The following is a 24,150-nucleotide window of genomic DNA, read 5'->3' on the forward strand; positions in this document are numbered from 1 at the left end:
GAATTATGCATTGCATGGTAAATAGTGAGCTCTAACAGTGCATTCCTTCCTGAGACATTTCAGTTCATTAGAAAGTAAACAGAGTTTTCCCCTCAGGACTGGCACTTAAGTCAGATGGACAACAGCTTAGCTATACCGATGCTGGTAGCGGTGGTTGTTAATGTGATGTTACGAGTTAGGCATTACTTCAAGCGATGCGGTCATGGCTCACTGATGATCCACATGCAGATGTGAGGGAACGTGTGATTACAGTACTTATTAAAATGACACAAACTGTTTGTGGGAGACAACCATGAATGGAGTACCTAACAGGCCTATCGGGAACAGGCCCAGGGACCCGAGCGGTAGGAGCATCCCTGGACCAGAACCTCTGAAGTGACTTAACGTTTGAACGTGTGAAAGTCACAGAGCTTAACAGCGGGAATGTCTTGATCACTATCACCAGCTTTTAATATTGATTCCATCTCCTAACACGACCCAATTCAATATTTCCAGACCTGCTGCAACTAAAGCCGAATGTTCAGCCGTACAGACAGATCGCTCCTCATCACCTCCAGTATTTTAACCCAACAGCAGCATCTGGGAGCACTGGTCCACATGTAGATTATCATTGAAATGGACACAAATTGACAACAAAGAGACACTAAATGACTATAGAGAAAGAAAGGTCTTCACAGAGGTGCAAGTAGAGCAAGGATACGCAAACTATTACAGAAAGATGTAAAACAGCAACTGAGAGATGTAAAACGAGCCCACAGAGAGTAAGAGACTAGATGAGACATAAAGCAGCAACAATGAGATGAAAAATAAAGCAGCACAAAATGAGGAAAGAAGATCTCATCCAAAATAAGACAGTTTGCATTATCTTCACATTTGTAGGGAAGGTTTGGGTTTCCCATCTGTGCCCAGTGGCAAATGACCTAATAATCTGTTAATGGAGTCACCTGTTCTCTTCTTTGAATGCCAGTCTCTTCCTCTGCCCAGATCTACTTTGCTGATAATTGTCAAGCTGGTGCTGTGTCTGAATCGTGTCGTCTGCCAATGTGGAGCCAGCAAATTAATGCCAAAAGCACACAGACACACATATACAAGCAGGGCTATCTTCAGTGAACTTGCCTTCAGCTTCAGTGTACTTCTGTGTTTCCACCCACCAACTGTATATGACAAAACCTGCAGGCGAACACATTCCTCAGCATTTCTCCACTCATCTGAGGAAGGGACTCATTTTCCCAGCAAGGCAGGAAAACACTGTGGGCTGTGACAGCCCTTGCTCAGTAGAGGGCTTTTCATGGTTTCAGTTTTAAATCAGAGCACAGAGTTGGAAACCAGCCCATTTCTATCCAATTATGGAACCAATTTCAATTACACTCTTTGCAAGAGTTAATTATAGTAACGCATTCTGCAGGTTTACGAGCCTGAGTGCAGTTTTAATGTGAAGCCACTACAAACTGCAGTGAATGTTGTTTTAGCATGCATTTGTCACAACGCTACGAGCGAACACCCACTAAAGTGTCATTTTCAGGGAACAGGGAAAATTTCCCTTAGCAAAGTGCAACCACAATCATTCACATACACACACACACTGATGCAGAGGGACACACTTACAAACAAGTGCATACAAACCCAGAGCTTCCATTTGTATGTGCTCTGGGGAAGAGAAAAATTGTGGCATTGGAGTCTCCTAATGCAGTTAGGGACCACTGCACCATCTCATCTGTCTCTGGTGGAGGAGCACACATCAGCCCATAAACCATGGCCTGAATCATCACAGCCCAATGACTGACTGACCAAAGAGAGACAGACCAACCAGGGTCCAGACACAGGAAGACTCTGCATGTCTAAGGTCAGAAGAGCAGGAATATGGACAGGACTGAGGGACAGTTATGTCAATCATCCTGCTACTAATTCAAATAAGGCTGTTAACCTATATAATGTATCTAATGTCTAATAATGCATTACATTGTGGAAGTAACTTGCACAACACTTGTTAGTTTGCACAACTTTGCCATTACCCTAAATACACCATCACCTACACATTGCGTAACTTGATTTTTCGCATGTACAGAACATGCCATTTACGTGATCATTCACTAGACGAAATTATTTTGAGGTCGTCTTGCTGAGTTTGTGGAGTCATTTGTGTATTTCCATGAGTTTACAGGCTGACAGCCAAGGTGCCTTCTCACATTTCATACTTCAAACTGCGAGCTCCCTCCATCTGCTATTGGGTGTCAGGAAAAAGAAGTGCATACCTCAGGTCACAGTCAGTACAGACACATCTGCTCGCAATGTGATGACAGCAGTTCAACAGCAATTTCAATTTTCACTGGTTTGTTAATGTTCTTGCTATCTACCTGTAAAAAAAAAAGCAGCTCTTAAACTGGCAGTGTCCCTGTTATGGCAGGTGACTGAATAGCTGAAGAATCCTTGAGGAAACACTAAACCTCTGCCAGCTGCAGTGGAGACTTGCTACAGTCATGCTGAGACCCATGAAGAATTACAGTAACTCCTATTCTTACCTGCAGTGAGCACTTCATAGTGTCTTAATGGGTAGCCTATACTGAAGCAATGCAAAAAGGGGTTAAAGTCTGAATCAAATAGTGCAGGCTCAGCAAGCATCATGCAGTCCCACTCCATGGTCAAGCTGTCAGCGTGTTGTTCTGTTTCTGGGCTTGAGGTCAATAGGCAAATCAATGAATTTCCTTTCCTATCCTCATAGCTCAGCAACAGAAACTGAAACCAAATTCACTTGAGAACAAGGAAGAAAAGAAAACACTTCTATGTTAAGAGCAGTTCAGTATGATGGCAAAGCTTTAAAGGCTTAGGGCGCGCACCAATTAGCACTTTTAAAAATGTTAACAGGGAACACTGTTAATCACAGGAGTTATTCCTGTCTAGATGGAAATGGTGTAATGCATGGATGTGTTTTTGTTTGTGGCTGAGAAGCAGCACCAACCAAACCTGAACCTCAACTGCATCTATGAGTGTTTTGCATGATCCATCTTTTGTCATGAGATTCAATCAAACAGAGTGATATCTTATTATAATCTGTTTGCTTTAAGAGCAGGTTCATTTACCTGTATAAAAATTAATAATTCAAGCTTCACATATGGAGTTTTTTTTTTAAATTTAGACTTTTTTCCACTTGAATTTCTCAAGAAGATCAGTCAGATTTAATAGCTAAGCCACATTATTCCCACAATAAGCATAGATTTCCACAGATTATTCACCTTGATCAAAAAAACTTTCCTAGCAAGACCTCCTTTGTTATCTGAAGCACTGTAAACCTTTAAGCCCACTCAGAAAGCGATGCCTTCAATTCTCTTCCACAGACATGGCTTACACATCAATTATTAAACATTTCATTGGTTGCCAGAAGTGGGGAATTAAATGCAGTCTCAAAGTCCTGTCATAAACACAAATTATCTGTGGTTAATAGGGGAAGTTATAGTGTTTCAGCAGGAGGTGCAGAAAGTCGGAGACCAAGTACAAAACACAAGAGAGACAAAAGATATGTGCAATATGAAATAAGAACACAACTGTCTTCCGTCATAAATAAGGAATCAGCAGAGGCCTTTTCAATGATCTCGCATAAATCTAACAAATAAATACAGTATCAGTCCAACTTAACTGCAGAGTGAACTACCCCATATATTTTAAGGCGCTGACATGATTTAAATGAGGATGTAAGCCGACTCAATAATACGAAGAGAAATATGGATTCTTCTTCAAAACAAATGCAGCTGAATGTATCTTTCTATAAAAACCCATCTTTTTTCTGTGCTGATGATGGCAGGCAGATGCATTGTGTCAGCCCACACATGCACAAGTCCCCTTGAAATGTACAAGTATTTTTGCACTGCTGTGTCACGCCAGCGGCAGCCCTGCCACAGTGACACGAGCCCACTCACACTCCCAGTGAAAGGCACTCTAAAGCCTCTGCAGTGACCACCTCATACGGGAAAAAAAAAATCCTAACACTTGTGGGTTAATGGAGAAAATAACCACCTGCAAATCCTGATATCATAAAAATACATCATAAAAATTCAATAGCTGAACATGTGCTACTGTACAGGTTTACACAGGGGCGCGTAAATATAAACTGCCCTTCTCATCGCTCTCATCACTTATTTTGATGCCACACTATATCACCATGGTTGATGGATCTGACTTGCAAAGTGAGGGCAATCAGTATTAGCATGGGTAACACCCATGCAGGGCTTATAAAACAGTGGTAGGCAATCAGTGCAGGAGCACGTGATGTGACTGCAATAGTGTGGCTGTGGGAAAGTGAAGGTCCTCTGCTCCTGCCTAACTGGGTAAAACCTCCTGACTGAAGCTACTGTACATTTACAGTGTGCCTTAATACAGCCAATCTGCTTATCGCCCACATATTAAACTAGTGCTTTTCCTTATTTTTATTTATGAATTTAAAAAAAAAAAAAAAAAAAAAAAAAAAAACTTATTCCCCTAAAATTATGTGTTTTTAAAATTTCTTTAAACCTTTAGTTTTCATGCAGTGGGAGTTTAAGACCTCCAGACTTGGCTTCAGAGATCTGAGGTTGAAGGCACTGCCTTTTCAAACCAAAAATCGAGCTTTTCCGTCTCATTATTCAACAGCTTTACTCACCCAACCAGAGTCTATTTTAGCACATCCCAGCTTGCACCGGTCAGATTTGCTGAGCACATTGATCGTTTTGTTAAAGGACAAGTAATTGCGAGCTTTGATTGCCTCTGGGCTTCTTCAGGACCAATTTGTCTGGTTGTCACTTGAGGGCCAGGGCTTGGAACTCAGTGGGGGAAGCAGCCTGACAGCAAATGTGATCTCCTTGTGATGTCCTGAGTGTTTCTGTCTCTTTGTGTCAGCGCGGCCTCTGATGAGCAAGTGTACAGTATATTACTTTGTGTGTTGCTGGGCATCACAACACTGCCGATCAATTCTCAGACCTCCTTTGTATCAGGATGGTGTTTCAGAGCATAGTATTTCAGATGTGGCTGATCTAGTGTGGATGCATAAATAGTTTTTTATCCGATACTATCAGGCAAATTCATTTGGCAGCTGTGTAAAAGTTCTATTTGACAAAGATGTTTTCAGTAAACTTGAATAAACTAAAAGTAGATTTCCCCGTCTGAACACTAAGAAAGCAAAAATCAATAGGGAAGATTGAACACCTTGACTTGGACGAGCAAATCACTTCATCAGCACAACCGCCTGAAAGCGTTACTCATCATGCAAATACAATATCCCATATAACACGCAAACAACATGGAGAATCCAGAACAATTCCAGCCCAGTATAAATGGAACATCACATGTCCCTGGTGTCTGTCTGCAATAAAAGGGACCTGCTGTCAATGTATTCTTCAGCACCTACAAACACATTCTCCGAAAGCCTCATTGCAAAATATCACGCAGCATCTTTAATAGAGAAATCATCACCTCTGCTGTGCCTTCCCTCCCTCAGCCCAGAACAAGGCCCATTTGTCATGTGTAATGGGGCCCCCCCATCAGTCATAAACCTGGAGGTGTTATCCTTTGGTTTGGCACCATTTTTCCACAAACCAACAACAAATACTATATAATAGTACAAGGCTGAAATTAGGCCAAGGGGCAACTAATTCCTCTCATCGCTGGTTTTGTCAAGGTGAGACGTTAGGACACTTCACAAAGTGTCAAATGCTCTGCATCATTTTAAAAGCCTCATTTTCTGCGTCATGCCTTCGCCATTTCTTGAAACATAAGATCAAGCGTCATTCATTTCTGTGCAAAACACACCTGACATAAGTTAACAATACCTGCACTATTCAACTCATAGCAGCTTCACTGATGTGCTGCAGTTTGACTCTTTTCATCAGACACAGTGAGCAGCAGTTTTCTCCACACCAATACAATGGCACGTCCTATCTGGTTGATTTGTAAATAGCTCTTTGCTGGAACATTTACCAAATGAGACTTTAGAGGTGACAGTATATCAACTTCACCTTCACAGCTGGTTTTACTTTTCCCAAGCGGAAAAAATAAAAATAAAATGTAGATTTAGCAGGTAAGAGAAAGTTTAGAAAATAGTATCTGTGGAATATAAAGTAACTCCTAAAAATTTAAAATAAATCATGGCACTACAATAAGCAAAGTTCACATATCTGCTCTATTACACTAGTAATTTCTATTTAACACACTGCTGAGTTCTACATCTGTGTGATTGGGGCTTTATATGCTGAGGTATAAAATCAGGAAATAGAGATTTAACTGGTTGCTAGCAAATACCCCCTTTTCATAATACCTTATCAAAACCCATTAGTGTCTCATTACACAGACAATAGCAGTGTGAAACAACGGAGAGCAATCTAGCCTCTTACTGTACCACACTGAAACCCCACACCACTACCCCTGCATGGCAGGCAATATCTGCCTCCCCAGGAGGGCTTTGTCTTTGATGGCACTTTCCGTCAGCACGTTGTGGAGTATACTGCTTCAGTTGCAGCCACAGACAAAACACCGGTCCTCAATATTTGCCCTTATGAAATCATAGCTCGTCAGACAGTCTAAGTGAAATGACAAACTCTAAATCAGAAAGCTAATGAACATTAAAGCAAAAAAAAAAAAAAAAAAACTCATAAAAGGGACAATCTGAGGTGGGAGAAGTTACCTTCCTGCGTTTATGCTGATTTAATTGAACTGGGATTCTACCTTACAACCAAAGCTTTCACAATAAGCCCATAACAGATGATCCCAGTCTTGATATGATTACAGCGAGGCTAACGCATACAAAGACACACGCATAAATGCATGAAATATTCCACACTGTAGACATTAGTGATATCACCGCCTCAGGCAGGCAGCATGTTCTGTACCGGAAAAAAGGAAACATTATAATACACAGCACAGTAAGTAAAAATGTACCCTCAAAGACAAATAAAACTACATGCTGTGATGTGATGGTAATGAGGAACACACTTGGTTTGATAAAAGCCTTTAGTTGCTACTTGGTTGGATTCCCTACTGTTCAAACCGAATTCAAAAACACGTCACATCTCATCTTAAATGACCCACAGGCAAATAACAGAGCAAACCACATGCTGACCTCTGTTTGACATACAAATCTACCATAGAGCAGCATCAAGATGATTCATCCTCTGTCCACTGCAGTATGATAGACACATATACGCACCCTTTAACTTTCAATAGCACTTTAATGCTTGTGACTATTCCCATTTTCCCATGACTTAATATTGTTAAATGCCTCCGCAAAAGAAATCAGTCATTCGTTTGCTTTCTGTAACAACAAAATATGCCAGAAGCATAACTTTGCATTTAGGTTTTAACTAAATAAAGAGAAAAGTGGTCCAATGAAAATAACCAATGCATTAAGTGAGATTGTGCCACTTCACATGAATAGAAAACCATATTCATCCACTCACTTCAAACTCACCAGAACTTTTCCTGCACAATGAATTTACCAACATGACCAGAAGGCAAAAAACTATATTTGTTTCTAAAGTCTGATATGAGGAGTCATGTAATTATAAAGCAAACCTCTTGGACTGACCCTGAATATCTGTTTATGCCAAAGCTCTGAATTTCGCAGTAGCAGGAGTCTGTATTCCAACTTATCTTCTGTGGCAGCAGATAAACAGGTTAATCTTAAGATGGAGACAGAGATATTTCTCATTTCACAGCATGTGCCACAGATGTTGAGGACATAACCTGATCTTGCTTATATATTTATTTATTTGTCTCTCTCAGAGCTTCACATTATTTTTAAGGTGTGTGTGTCTTTGGTGTAACCTGAAATCCAGTTCATTAGTCTCTGCACACCCTGCAGTATGAAAGAATACTTCTCATTAACAGTATTTTCAGATTTTCTTTGCTGGAAATTGTCAAGAGATGCAATTTAAATGGTAAAATTTTATTAAAAGCACTATCTTTCCAATTCTTTTCTGCCAACAGTTCATTCATGCCAGAGACATAGCTACCCCAGAGAAAAGCTTTTTTGGGTCATTCTCTGGCATCAAGTTATACATCTCACAAAGGACAATGATGGAAATACAGGAAACAAATATTGCTTTGTCTGCATCTCTATTTACTCCTGCAGCTTTTCTATCTCTGCTCCAGCAACTCCACTTGATGTACTCTAGCAAAGCTCAGATTACCTTTTTTTTTCTTTCTTTCTCCACAAACAGGAAGCTTTTCTTGTCTGTAGGAGATTAAACTACACACTACAGGACAAGAATCCCCAGGCATAACACGAGGAGAGTCATGCAAAAGCTCACATTGGCTATTACAGATGACAGAATTGTAAAATCTTTCCTCGCTATAAAAGCTCAGCCTTTACGTTCAAGGATGTGTCCTTCAAACTGGCCATCCTAGATTGCATTTCACTGTCTCACCGCCAACACGACTCCAACATAACCAGCTGATCTGTTTTCGGCCTGAATGCCACCACAGCATGGCGTCAGCACAGTTATTGTCAAAGACTAAGCCTCGAATATCAAGTTTGCATTGTGCCTGTGCAACATTCTCCACAATGATGTTGTAACTGTTAATAAGAGACACAAAACTATGTCACAAACACAAGCCCTGACCCTGTGTCATTGGACTGAAAACCATTGGACTTCACATTTCTTCAAAAAAAAATCCTAGAAATCATCACAGTAATAGTTTGTGAAATCGTATGAATGATAATTGGGTGATAAAGTTTTTTGCCATTCGTCACTGAATCCAACCAGCTCATTATTGGGATGATAAATAGCAATCACCCTAAAAAATAAAGCCTTTTTTATTTGCTCATGCTAATAAGTCATTTATAGTGAAACAGTTTAAACTGAATAACAGATCAGATGAAAAGAATTCCCTTTTGGGGCTACAGTTTAATCACAAAAGAGAGAAAACAATTAAAACAGGAGGAAAAATAGGTTGAAGAACCTGAAAAGAGGGACAGGAACAAATGGGTGATCCATTCTGATTCGGTACGAATCTAATATATCAAGCAGCCAGTCGGAGGCAGCAGAACGGTCAGTGTGATCTGTGGGGCAGCAGACATGGGGGAGATTGGCCTTACAGGTACGTATGTGCTGGAGCTTGGAGAATGCTGAGGCAAACGTACTGTAAAAGTCAAACAAATACCTTTCCCTCTATTGCTTTGCATTTAAATTGAATGTGCGACGGTTTCAGTGGTGCGTGGAAAACGCAGGAGACTGAAGATAAATTGTAAGTGACACCTTGCTTTCAAGAAGGATGTTCTGTTGCTCAGCGTGTCATACATCACCTCGCCTGCTCTTTGCTACGTTCACACATTGAGCTGCAAGCGTTTAATCCTTTTCACGTATTTTGCAGTGTCATACCTGTCTTCCACAAGGTCTCTACTGCATTCTTAAAGCTCTCAGGAAGTTTTGGAAACTTATAAGTCTCATGTCATTGACATTTAAGATGCTGTGATTGGATGTGACTGATCTATTCATTAAAGACTACTTGTGGTCCATGAAGTCATAAATCATCAGATAGATCCAACTAATTTATCATGGTGTCCAAACTTCATCACACAAGTTTCTGAGGTTTAGTTTCTGTCCAGCCACACAAGATGGATTTACAGACAAAATCATGACAAGATACAAGTGTGGGGAGGCATTATTGTTTTAACATCCAACACATTAACCAGATGTCTTACAAGAGATGAAAAATTGGCTTTTTGGGAATACGATTTAATTATCCAAGCTGTGATCATTCACAATGAAAGGGGACGTGTCCAAAATTTTGATATGGTGTGAAGAACTATTCTCAAGAATGTTGATTGCGTGAGTTTTAAAATGAGGAAGAAGTCATTGCACCAAAAACACACTTGTCTTGTGATGCTGGAACCCAAAGACTGCATCTGCCACCATATAACAAGGAGCAATGGTGCAGATTGTGGCTCACTCCCCTAATTTATTAGTTTGTGTCTCCTAATGGAGGCAACTGAGCTCCTTCATTATGCTTTAACCGTGATGCTAGACAGGTGAGATTCCTCCCATTTACACCTCCCTGCTGTTGAGACAGAGCTGGCCACGTAAGTAATGGGGCCATGGCAGATCTGTCTGCAGAGTGATGGTTAAGAAGCCCCATTTTCTGCATGGCTGTCCACAAGGAGCTCCGCCAAAGAGAGAGAGCGATTACAGCAGATTACAAAAAGAGGTCTGTGGAGTTGATGAGGGGATACAGATCTGGGCTCAGTCTCAACATGGGCTCACACACAGCAGGTTGTAAAGTGTGGTCAGGTTGTAGCATCCTTGACTCTGAGGTTATATAGTCAAGATCATGGACAGTGCTGGGGTGGGCTGTGACATTCTGGTCATGCAATAGGACTTTATTGTTTGTGTCCTGCAGCAGCCACAAACTACAGCTGGGGCCACTGTCTTTACACTTTACAATCCAATACAACATCATAAGGTGAGTTAACTTTCTGTGCTCAAGCTCTGGAGGGGCTGACTTTTACTCAGTGACACAGCAATGTGAGAAACAAACCTGCTCCACAGAGAGAGACACTAACAGGGTGCAATTATTATATATTTACTGGAGCTGCTTTGATATGTGATGCACACACACGCACACGCAGTGTCCTAAGGCATATACACTTCCTTAACTTGACTGCTCAAACAAAAAATCTCCAGAAATACCACAATAAATCAATCTTGCACATTAATATCTTTCAACAACTGTTAAAAGAAATGAAAAACACTAGAGAGCAACAATATTTTAAGCAATAACTTAAAATACACTGTCCATAGGAAAGTTCTCTACAGTGAAATGTCAGATATAATTGGCTGCAATTTACATCCTGCTTCTGTTTATCCAAACATTTGACATTTCACATAAACCTCTGCTTTCGGTGAGGGAGATTGATCTGTTTGAAATTTCAATCTGGAACCAATTAAAGGAAGCTTGTAAACCATTTGAGAACAGCCATTTTCATCAGCGGATCCATGCGGCGCCCGAGGGAAATCAAATATGAAAAAGACAAAAATACAAACGCCCAGATTCCTGAGAGACTGCAGCAAGAAAAAAAATGCCTCACTGAAACATGCGTTCAATACGAGAGCTTCTATTTTTACTTTACCTGGACAATTCCAACAATACTACCACTGCAGTTTGTGCATATGATTATAATGAACATGTGTCACTAATTAGAGTTTCTTAGTTCATCTTTTGCTCGAGTGTCCACACATGCATTGATCCTCTTGTTTTTTTAGGCAGGGAGCTGGAGCAGAGCTGCCGTCCCAGTAACGGCCAGCTAACAGTGCAGGACATTGTTCCTTGCAGCACATTTGGACCAGAAAACGCAGTGAAGGCATCTGACAGTAAGCAACAAAGTGCCTTTTTAGGGTCCTTAAGATTAAGTGATTAGAAGCATGAAAGAGGAGATAAAGTTGAGCAGGGAGGAGGATGCAAAGCTGTAAAGAACAAGCAAAGGAAAGAAAGGTGAAGCAGAAAAGGGAAAACTTTTTAATTTAAGTGAACAATAGCAATGATCACTTGAGGGACAGTCGGAGCAGAATGGAAACACAATGGGGTAATAGAACAAGTCTCTAAAGTGATAACAATGAGCAAAGAAATCAAATCCACACCAAACAAATTAAGACTCCTCTTAATAGTCTGATCTTAAAGAACACAGTCCTGTTTTGTCAGTTCATTAGAGCCGTTTAGCTTCGCTCGCCTCTTTCCTCATATTAATATCCAGCTTATAAAAGCAGGCTGCTAATGATTCTGTTTTGTTCGTTTTTTTTTTGTGATACCAAACCCAGAGAGGTCGATTTTCTGCTGGAGTCGGTGATCACAGAGATAACTCATGCACAGCAGTCCATCCGTGTTCACCCAACTAAAAATAACCCAGCCATTGCTTCCACTCACGTGGACCCTCGTTTACAAACATTAGAGCAAATGGGAAAACTGATTACACGGGCTAGCAACAGTAAATTTAAATGGACAATGGCATGGGATAACCACAGGCCAGTGTGGGATGCAAACAGAAAAATGAGAGGAAATGCAGTCCAGGCAACCTCAAAAGATTGGGGATGTTGTGGTGGTGACCAACGTCAGCACCAAACCACAACTTTAGCAACTGTATCACTGCATCTCTCCTTATTAATGATTTTCCAAATGACCAATTACACGCAAGTGCACACGTAGATTACATGATTGCATCAGCATCAGCTTTACCTGGGCTCATAGTGCCTCATTCCCTTGAATGCAAAATGTAAAAAAAAAATTCATTTCAGTAAATTTGAGTGTGCAGAGTCCACAAATATTCTGACTCCACTGACGCACAAAGCTTTAATCACTCTTCAGCTCTGAGGGTGACATTTCTATGACAAGCTCATCATTACCTAATTAGTCATTTCACATCTAGTAATTAATAACAAGGTACCCAATTCCATCAGTGTTGAGGCACTGGAGAATTTCTTTGAACCTACGGCAAGAAAGGTGTTTGGATGAGTATCAGGACTGAAACAGATGTTTTAGTGGAGAGGAAATGACGACAAAAGGAACAATGGTTTCATTTATGTTTGCAGTCATTCATGTTCAGTCCAGGCCTCAGCAGCAGGAACATCAACATATATTTTCACTGTGGTTCTATAAAGAGTTATTGACTCAACTAAACGGTGACATTCATTGTCCACTACAATGAGCAGCCTGCCCTCTTTCATATGGCAACGGGCCAGAATGTCTTTCGGTACTTGATCAGGCATTGGCAGGTTGTAACTCATTTTCAGTCAGACGGAGGAAGACCTTGGACCTGCTAACAGTGAACCTTGATAATGATCGCACTGTCGTCGGGCACTGTGTGTAGCCCCCCCATGAGGCAAAAAAATATCTGAGCTATTCTGGTGCTGGATGACAACACAGAAGCAGAAACCAGAAACCGGAAGAAGGCAACGATATTGTGAGACAGACAGTGAACTGGGCCTGCCAGCAAACTGATACAGACATCACTAATGTCTTCTGCTTTCGCTAAACGCAGTGAACCCTGGGAAAGGGGTCAGGTGAAATGTCACAGTGCAATGCAAAAAGAAAGCTCTTGTTCTCTTATTATACAGTAAGAGCCTTGGCAGCGTTGCTTTGATGGTCTGGATCGATACAGCATCCTAAAATCAGTTGCTCCAAGTCAGGTTGTGTTCGACATCTTACTAACAACAGAAACAACAATGTGGATAAAAAGAAGTTTCATCTACATATTTGGGAAACTACCCAAAATAAATCCAGAGTAAATATTGTAGGTAAATAGGTTTACCATTCATGTTTTGTCCCCGTCTTTGAAAGTCAGTTGGTGTCTACTTCCTTCCTACGTTTAAAAAGGAAAACTCTTTTTACAATTCTCATTTGTCTGGAAAATAGAAAATAACTGGGTCAAACTTGCAGTACGGATGAGTGTAGAAGATTTTCTACAGACGGATTGTACGAAAACTAAGTTATTACATCTTGCACACAAACAAACAAATGCCATGTTAGTTCATGAATGGAAACATTATGCAACATGACGGTTAGCCATCTGCTATTGGTGCGCCTGTGCAAACATGATGGGAGAAATGTTCAGCGACAGATACATGCACAGCATATAAAAAAATAATAATTCTTGACATTCAATTCAATGCAGCCTCACTAGATGTAAGAGAAGAGCTCAAAACCAGCTTCAGAACAAAACTTAAACACCGGATGCTTTCTCGTCTTCCTGTCCCACTTTAATATTTGAGCTTGAAAATAGTCATAAATTTTAGCAAGTTATTACAGAAAGGGCACAAAGGCTGGCAGTTACTCCACAAGCCAAAGTTTGTTGCTTCCTATTTTAGCCATGTGCTTGTGGACAGTAACTTATATAAGTGTCTGCATATGCAATGTGTTGCCACTGTCTATATAAAATGTATGTACACTCGTCTGCACTGCACGGGTTCAGTGTAAATCACAACTACACTGTCTAAACCACAGCCAGTATAAACAAGCAGCTGTACAAAATAACTACTTCTATTGACATTGAGAATGGGGACACTGTTGCACAGACATGATGTCAACCCAACCTGCCTGTGGGTATCAAATATTCAGTGTTTGGTCAGGGATTATGGGCTTTGAATGTGCTGTCTTTGTGGGACAGGTGGAACATGACCTGCTAATAGCCATCAGGAAACCAAAGAGGAAAACAAAGACAGGACTGTATGTGACCTGGTAAGCCGCCACACATCTTCATAGCTACAAATGCCACTGGTAAACGGGCATCGTTTGCCCTGTTGAGTAACAAAGTCCTATTTACTGACCTTAAGAGAGTCAAAAAAGAGCTCCTTTGGCATCTACAGCCATGTGCATCCAATTTATCTTCTCAAAACAACAATGCTCTATTATAAAGAACACACTGAGGAAATATCCTTTGCCACTGAACTCAAAATCACTGCATGGATAGAGAATAAAAATACTTAAAACCGATAGCTGCTGAAAATGTTCTGAAGCTTATCAAATATTTGACAATTCAGAGAAGAAAAAAAAAAAAAAAAAAAACACACACATACACCAAGCAAACTTTTCTGAGTCTTGTTACAAAAAGTTGCAGGAAGAGGTTGAGTGGGCATGTCAAGCAATATGCTTGGAAACAGTTATGAGCATGTGAGCTTTTCCTGATGAAAAACAACCAGGATGATGCATTAGAGCAGCTGAGATGCCTGACAGAGAAACACTCAGGAGAGAAGTGAAGTGTAGAGATGTGAAAAAAAAAAAAAAAAAGCATTTCAAAAAGTTCAGAGCAAACAGCAGATTTATGTTGCAGTACAATCCAACTGAAGAGGAAAAGACAAAGCCATCTCAATGCACAACCAACGGATCTGACTATGCAATGAATAGACAGAAAATGTGTCACTTAAGAGAGAGCAGCATGAATCACCCAACTGTTGGACATCTAAATAATCCTGATGGATACGCTGCTCGCTCTCCCTGCTCATATGTCACAAAGACTGTGTTGGACATGTTAGAAGGGCTGAAGACTTGAGCAACAACAGTTTCTATTTTTCAGAACTTGTGCTGACACTGTGGTTTGGCTTCATAACGTAGAAACCTGGGAATCTGTGATTTGTTTCGTCTCCTTTTCCCTGCTACAGCTGGAAAATTCAAGGCCGACCAGATAACAATGGTGTCATGAATATGAATGGTAGCCAACTGTTTCTTCTCCATCTCTAAAACCTTTACTGTGTAGGTGCAGAGTCTGATTTGATTAATGAATAGTTTCATGTGCTCACTGGAGTCATCAAATTAATTCTCTCTGGATTATTATTTCATAACACTGCCATTACTCCCTTGTATATAAGGATAATGATAATCAAATATTAACTTCTCTTGTTCATAGATGGACAAAAAAAAAAAAATCAGATATGACATTACAGACGTGATATACAGCAAAATCTGCCCAGGCCTGTTCGGTCACGTCGTGCACTTTGCCCTCAGCCTACTCTAGGTGCTTGTGCTGGCCTTGGCAACCTAGTGATCAATGAAGCACTGACTGAGGCTGTTCTAGGACAATGAACATCTTAATTAAAATCCCATGATCTGCTAAATGACTTGATCTATCATTCTTTTCCCATGGTCACTCAAACATGGCTGAGCCAGCTTTGCTTTGGTCAAACTGCATTTATATTAATCTGCAGCATGAGAATGTAGAAGATAATATACTGTGTCTATTGCGAAATGGGTCCACTCAAATGGAAAATGGGGAAAACGACCAATAATGGTGTTTAATACACCTTTTTTTTTTTTGTTTGTTTGATATATGAAAAGCAAACACACAGTATGGATCAGAAGAGCATTGATAGATGCAGTATTTCTTAGCACCTAATTCTAGTTCAAAGATTAAAAATAGGCTGCTGCAGGTTTCTGACGAGGCTTTTGGCGATATTCCATTATTTTAGTTTTTAACATTTTGTCCTGAGGCTCAGGAAAAATATGTCAAGCCACTATTCTTTAGATAATTTGGTCAATAAATAAAAAAAGAATACGTACTTACTCAGCACAAGTAGTAGTAGTAGTAATAGTAGTAATTGAGTTTAGAGCAAAGGGAATCATTAATTGCGTATAATTAAAAGGAATAAAATAAATTGCACCCCACCACTGTGGGCTTAAAGTAAGAAACAGTCTGAGGTAATTTCTACCCAAAGCTTGATGGACAGCAGGGATGTCCCAGTCAAAAGTAAAGAAACTAATGTGTCTTAAATAACTCACTTGCACTGCAGCTTTGTAAACTCCAAATGAGTAATGCAATCACAACCCCCACATCAAATGTATAATAACTTCAACATTCACAGCAGCAACAAATCCAAACCAAATTCCTCTGAGTGCTGCAATGTAGTAAACTAATGAGCCAATTCACTGTATTGTGCAGAGTGTTTAGTTGTTTAGGCGTATCAGATTGGTAGCACTCAACATACTGTAGCTCTGATGCTACTGCCTTGTGAAATGCTTGCACTGCAGGTATTACAGCTGGCTATTGGACAGTTTTCTGTTTCCATATTGCCACATGGTACTGTAAAGTGTACTCTCGATTTAAGACAGGGTTGGGTTTGTGCTCAATAAAGTCGATACCAATCGGGTTAAAAAAAAAAAAAAAAAAAAAAAAAAATGCTGTAAATGGCCATAGTGGGACATTACTTGGACATCCCTAGTGGATACTACAGAAAATGACTCAAGAATATACACACTAATCATGATATCACTCAATGAGAAGGGTAGCATGACCTAATGGACCTCCTAGTAGCTATGGAAACTAACAGCATACTCCCACATGACTGTACTACTCGCTATGGGAAGCAAAAGCCATCTCCACCTCTTACAGGAGAGCCAGATGATGGAGACACTGTTCTGTAAGTGCTTCCCATCCTCTCAACTTGTTCTGTCTGTGTCTAAGGTCAAGGAGACTGTAGAAACCAGGTCACAGCTGTATGGAAGTACTCGACGTGAGCATCTTAATTTTTAAATCCCTTTCTTTAAGTGATCCTGCTACAATATATGAAAAAGGCTAAGAATAATCCACTGCTGGTAAAAACACAAGTCATATGAGAAGCATGTCAGAATTCAAGCAGCATGCTGGAGCATCTCACCAATGCAGCGTGACTATCAACAAGCATCTCAACAGCAAAGCTCAGTTACTGCAACAATGGGACAGGGGCTTACTAGCTGCTATTAGTGTAGTGGCATCAGCTACCAGTTTGAAAAGAACTGGATGAGCAATCACAACATATTCTGGATCAATGTAAATAATCCCCAGCACCAGTTTGATGAATATCATAATATTGTACAGTGCCGGCGATGGGTGAGTGATACTGCTGGCAACAGATCTTCCTCATTGAAGTCTTGGTGTAAACTGCTGGTAATCCACTATAATCCAAGATCTAATCTTGTTAAATCCATTGATTCACTCTCCGTCTTGATAGAGCAGCTATTGATGTGTGTGCGGAAACCAAAATATATTCCACTATGCAGCATGACACAGGTGTAGAAACATGAGGCTGGATAATGCTGTGTGAGTGCCCAGGAGGCAACAACCTGCTTCTGTGGGTGATCAGGTCTGTTCACGGCATTGGATTATTACAGAGACTGCGTTTTGACTTTCTCATACTGTACCGAATAAAACAGGAAAGTTAGGAGCTGATAAGTAAATGACACTGAATACAGTATATATATAACCAGCATGCAACACCAGTATCCAGCAAAGGAGGCTGAATACATAAAAACAAGTTTTAAGAAGCTGTTTCATCACATTTGTTCTTTTGGACTTTCATGATTTCATTTTTGACTTCAGTCATAGTCTGTGCATGTGACCTTTCATACTTAGGCATGCCTGCACACACAGAGCAGCTAATAAATCCAAGATACTCTGGAAATGCTCACAATTCTCAGATGTGGTTTGCAGGCTTGAATGTGTACACAACTTAAACACTATGACACACTGATGCTGTGCAAGTGTCCTAATACAGCCCCGTGTAACTGGTGTAACCTTCGTAATGAGCTCACTTTAAAACTTAAAGGAGGTGGAAAGGTTTGAATCAACCTGCCCAGAGAATAATACAAGTCTCTGAAGATTTAAGACAATTAGCACAAAGGGAAGCACAGGAGGAAAAAAGATCCACCAGGAACCTTACCAGTGTTGAGTGTGCCTGTGATGAGTCTGAACAGGTACTGTGCGAACTTAAAAATCTCCCGCTTGCACCTTTTCCTGCAGCTCATTTTTGCTCCTTGAGGAGTGGGGCTTGAAAAGGTCAGCACAAAAGGAGGACTGCAGCTAAAAAAATAAATTAAAAAAAAATCCAGTGACAACTTCTAGTTTGACAAAGTCCCACGACAAGTCGCGTGTCCTCTTGTCTCCTGCACTTCTCTGACTGTGTCAGTGGGAGTGATGGTCATGAGTGAGTGGAGGGTGGCGAGGGGTGCTCGACTTGCATGTGCACAGCTCTATGTGTTTGTATCCCAGCTCTTCTGTTGAGCGGCTCCTGGGTCAGGCTGTCTGATCACCACAGGGATGTTGTGTGCTCTTTTGTCAGGTCATTAATATTTGCTAACCGACGCTTTACTTCCTCAGGGGCTTCTCTCAGTCTTTTACTTTCTCCAACACTCACTTCTTTCTCAGACTTTCCCTGCAGCTGCTCTGAGCAAAACACTCCCCTTCTCTTCTTCTGTGTTACTACTCTGCTGGATTCACCGTACAGTGGTAATCCAGTGAGTCTCTCCCTCTCTGCCTCTCTCAGACACAAACAGACACACTCCCACACTTGATCTCGTAGTGCGCCTGCTGCTCACTCTACTCAGCACCATCTGTGGATGTTTTACCCTTGCTGACGGTTGCCATGGAGGTGTGGCCTGATTGGCCCGAGAGGAGGAGGAGAAGAGAGATAGAAGGCACAGGAGGAGGAGGAGGAGGAGAAATAAAAGAGAATTAAGGGGAAAGTGGCCACCTCAATGAATCAGCAATGACAGTACATTATGGGCCTGGTGCATGATGTGTAATTGAACTTTGAAACAATGAGTGACAGTAATGGACTGTGTTAATGGTACACCATGGGCTCTTGAGACACAGACAGGGGAAGTGGTTCGGGGAGTGACAAACACTGTAAAAATAAAAAGTCAGATCGGAAGAGGACAGAGAGAAAAGCTGTGGAGCCGAGGTTGGTGAGATTTCTTACAACGAAATGTCAAGGTCGGAATAATAATGTCTGACAGGATACGTCCAGCACCAGTGATGACATTCAGACCAGCCAGGTGCATCATCTTCTCCACTAATTAGCCCACAATGTACCTCAATTACACTCATCTGTCAATGCCAAACTCTCCCGTCTGAAATAAACTGTCATTAACGCAAACCTTTCACTCCGTCTAGCTGCATCTCTGCACTGATGCCCATCAGGCTGACAGATGCACATACAGTAAAATATAAGACTGGGCTTAAATCTGCTCTGAAATGGGGTTGAATGGATCTACAGGTCACTTGGGAGAAAGGCAGGTCTTTTTTTTTTCCCCCAAATTCTTCTCTGTGAAGAGTCTGCAGACTCTGACCTTGAGCTGTTGTCAGCATGTTATGCGAGTGAGCGCACACACACATGCACGCACGCACGCACACGCACACACACACACAAACGATGAGGGATTTGTCCCGCAGGCAGGAGTAAAAAGTTGCTTGGAGAAAAATAAAGATTTCAAGGACCTGAAGTATTCTATGAAACTTCTTAGTGGGTCAGAGCAGCAGAGAAAACTAGTACAGAGTCTCAATTAGGTGGCTAATTTACAGGATACCTGTGGGGTGTAGCTGAGCCTTTGTGGCATGATTTGCTTTCATAGACCTTGGCAGGGGACAAGTCGGCCAAACTTAACGGAACAAGCACTTTCAAAAACTCAGTGTCTGCTAAAATGATGATTTGTACATGGCTGTTCATGCAGCCCTGTATGTTTCATGGACAAATTCAACTCTTCAGCTAACAGGCTGGCTGGAGCATGTTCCCCAAAACAGAACAGTAGCTCTAATGCTGAGCTGCACTTAAGTCTGATACATTAGCAATCAAAATACAACACAGTGGGTATAGAGTACCAAACCTGACAGGGTTTTGAAAATATAACAGATAGATTATGTCTTTTGGGGAGGTATTTAGAAAGCCTTTTTGTGAAGCTTTTTAGGGGTAATTAAATAGTAGATTTAATTCTCAGGATATGAAAACAGCAGTTGTTGCTACAGACAGCTCCACAGTACAGTAAACAGGATATATGTGCAATCCACTAGTGTTTGTGTCTGCAAACCTCCTTACAGACTGGTATTTAGTCCATATTTTGCAAGGCACACCCACTCATGATCCCCTGAGAATTTTAACATGTGTGCAGCTCCATCACTTGTTGTCTGCTAGTTACAAGTAGCTTCCATTACAATCCATGTTTCCGATAAACAAACAGGTCCCTCTGTAATTGCCATGCAGGCGCCTGGGAGCAGTTACACGCAAGTATTTTCAGGCCTTATGATGCATACTCATCTAAGTGCCCATGACACAAAGAGTTCAATGTGGTTTGTCGCCTTATTGCTATTTCTGAGGTGAACAGGTGGCCACTTCATTGTCTGCCCAATGAACAATGACCAAGTGCGATACGTGGAACAAACCGCCACATTCCAAGTCCAGATACAGGCTGGAAAAACTCTCAACATGCGTCATGTTTACGCTAATGACCATGATCAAGGCAAAAAGTCATATGGAACCTCAGTTCAACACAGACAAATGTTGAAACGTGTAGGGGGGGTGCATAGTTTTAGTATGTATGACAGCACAGAAGCAGCTCCTTTGGTCCTTAAACAAGTACTTGACCATTAACGCTTGAATTATAACAATAGCTAAAACCAGCACGTGAAGTAATGGTGATAACTTGTGCTGATCACAGATGTATCTCACGCAATTTACCTAGAATTTTCAGTCAGGCAGAAACTTTATTATATTATATATTAACAGGAAATTTGAACTAAAGACCCTTTAAACTTCAAGAAGCCTAATCTTATGTAACGCGACTCTAACCACAGCCTTAGGCTCCTTTTCAAACACTATCGTCTTCAAATGAAAATACTCTGCTCGCTCCCTCAACACAGACAGTATTGTGTAAGTAATCACAGCCTTGACACAGAATGATTTGGCTAGACCCTCTGTTCTTAAGCACCCTTGAGTCTAGCAGAAGAGTTTACATGATGAAGTGTGAACTGAGAAGTTCACCTCAGTCCCTGCTATGAGGAAGATAAAATCAGAGCTGTGCACCACATAGTAAGAACAACGATGATCTGACCTAATGACCATCATCTTCTATATTTTACAAGAAAAAAAAAAAAAAAAAAAAAAATTACTTTTTGCTCGAGTCCACGGTGTAGATGTAGTTCCTTAAAATCGTACTTTCTGCATTTATTGTACCTCTTCCCCTAGAATACAGAGCCCCAAAGAAACTTCCTTTTTCCCTTGGACTTTGATGGGATATTAGTTTTTTCATATAACAGCCTGTAGCAACAACACAAGCAACATGAAATATGCCTCAGTCATGGAGAAGTTGACAGATATATTGATCCATTTAGAAAACATCGAATGCAGGTGCCCCGGGGTGAGAGCCACCATTACCACTGAGAGCCATTTCCTCTCACTGTGTTAAAGTAGCTTGGTCAGCTGGAAAACTACAGAGAGCAGCTTGTCATCAAACACAGTGGCACAATTTCTACCATACACTCCCTTCGTAAGACGTATGCAAGCTAAACATCAGTACAACGTCTGTCACCGAACACAAGCTGCAAGACAGAAATCATAAATTTACACAGACGAGCATTCTCCTGTGACACAAAGTACATCTGGAGAGAGAAATGGAAAAGCCCCTCTGGATCTTTAAAGTCAAAGGGCATGACACATCTCATTCACCACAGGACAGAAAGTGTGAGCTTTGGGAAAATTGGCCACTAAACTGAAGATCGAGCACTGAGCCAAAATCTATAAAAGTGGCCATCCTCAGCATAGTGCACTTCACTCTGCTGGATAACTGATCCACCTAGTGACCTTAAACTAGACAATATCCAGAAAACGGCACTAAAATCTGTTTAAGTCAATTAAGATAGTGCATATTGTCAGGCTTGTAATAAGTACAGAGGATACCTCTAAATTATTTCAACTTTAAATTCATTCCTGGATTAGTTATGGACGTTTGGACATAGAGAACATGCTAATGGCCGATGAGGTCTTTTATTCACTCATTAGCCTGTGACTCACAATTTAGTTTTATAGATTGGGGCATCTTTTTATTTTAGCAAGGTTGAGTCTACTTTCAAATTAATATGTTAGCTTTTTTCTTAAATCCAATAACACTTTTGCTATTTGCATAGTGGGAGATGTATCCATGAAAAATGAACAGAGATGATTAAACTGTTTTACCAACACACACACACACACACACAAAACAAAACAAAAAAAACAAAAAACACATTAAAAGCAGAGCTATAAGTCTCCCTCATCAGTCCCTGCAGCTGCTGTTTCTGCAGGCTGTCATTAGACAAGCACCGAGTGTAATATCTTCCTAAACATGAACACATCACTGAATACCAGCATGCACTGAGACAAGCAATATCTCTCACATTCAGTACTGCTCACAGTAGCTTAGTCTTGGTAAACAGGGCAAACGCCAACATGCCATCAGCACAGTAACAGAACCTCGGAGGGAGCAGAAAAAGTAAATAAGTGGATGCACAGTCCAGGATGGATGTCACACACTATTCCATGTGCAGGTTTAATGTATCTGGTGAGTTAAACTTGAGTTGACAGCTGTTTTCATTTCATTGCACTTCTCTCTCTCTTTACCCAACAGCTACTTAAAAACCCTAAAGGAACTACAAAAGCACTGAAATTGAATTATCTTAATTATCTTAATGTTTACGATAAATGTCCAGCTCCATGGGGGAGTGTGTAAAGACTTCAGCAGACCATAACAAAAGCAACATCACCATCACAAATGAAAATCTGCAAATGAGCATTGGCCCAAAAAAAAAAAAAACCAAGTAAAGAAACATGGGGGAAAAAAAGCTTATTGACATGAGTTACCTCACTAGAGCAAGTAACACTGCTGAGTACACAGAAAGGAAATACTGCAATGTTAGTTCTGTTCACTGGTTTATATAGGAAGACATCCTCAAGAGATCTTGCATAAACATTTCTACTGCATTTGACTTCAACAGTAAGAGGAGAAATAACTGGAAACAGTAGATATACTGGTAAATGCAGCCTGATGCATTCAATTTCAAATCAACCAGTTAAGTCTGGGCTCTCTGCCCAGAACGGCTTACTGAATACACAATTTCATGAGCCTCAAAAATAAGGTGGTAATGTGATGCATCACTGCCAAACATGCACAATGACAGAACATCCTTAAACAAATAAATAATCCTGGAAAATGTAGAGAATGTGTTTTAGCCACAATCTGAATCCATATTCATATTAACAGAGGCAGTAAAAACCTGACTCAATAGATGCAATGTTGGAATTTTACATTTTTCTGCAGCCAGCCTTAAATGGACGCATTATAATGACTCCCTCGACATAGAGCAGAACTAAAAAAAAAAAAAATCAATTTGGAAAGGAAAAGATGGGTGAGCTGTGGTGTTTAGTTTATCACTTATGTCTGACTCATACTTTCTGTTGGGGTAAACCCAATAAAGTCATAGGGCATAGGTGCAGAGCTGTCTCTTTATCTAAGGTTTATAGTTTAGCTCAAAGACATGACTTGGCTGCTAAAGTCAAAGACACTGAATTGTTTTAACTCATACACATCTCACACACCATCCAAAGAATTGTTTGGGTTTTAATGTTAATCCTCAAAAATGTAAACAGAGTTTTCTAGACGAAATGGCCCAAAACACTGGATCAGGGTTGTGCAAAACCAGCGGAGAACAAAGAAGCCTAAGCTCAGGAGACACAGGACACACTAACAGCATAAAGACAAAACGGCTGCTATAGTAACCTCTAAGGAGAGGTAAAGTACACACAAGGTGGATTTAGTGAAAAGGTTCACTGATTTTGTTAAGCTGAAAAAGGTTAGGCGATCCTGCTGAGAGCATATTAGAAAAAAAAAAATAAAGCAACAACATTTGTGCCCTGTGTTGACAGAGAG

At 40.7% G+C, this 24,150-nt stretch overlaps 1 protein-coding gene across 3 annotated transcripts in view; it reads right to left on the minus strand.

Moving 5' to 3' along the window:
- Nucleotides 1-24,150, minus strand: part of kcnip4a (potassium voltage-gated channel interacting protein 4a) — a 99,892-nt gene that overhangs the window by 50,601 nt on the left and 25,141 nt on the right. The window contains exons 1-2 of one of the 3 annotated variants that reach the window (XM_026332032.1): nucleotides 20,324-20,331; nucleotides 18,138-18,217 (exon numbers count right to left, since the gene is read on the minus strand). The exons of the other annotated variants lie outside the window; for them this stretch is intronic. Coding sequence (XP_026187817.1) covers nucleotides 18,138-18,217; nucleotides 20,324-20,331 — 88 coding nt within the window. Of the gene's footprint in view, nucleotides 1-18,137; nucleotides 18,218-20,323; nucleotides 20,332-24,150 lie in introns of those variants that run through there. 3 annotated transcript variants of the gene reach the window in all.

The sequence above is a fragment of the Mastacembelus armatus genome, chromosome 18 (assembly GCF_900324485.2).
Source record: "Mastacembelus armatus chromosome 18, fMasArm1.2, whole genome shotgun sequence".
Taxonomy (NCBI): Eukaryota; Metazoa; Chordata; class Actinopteri; order Synbranchiformes; family Mastacembelidae; genus Mastacembelus; species Mastacembelus armatus.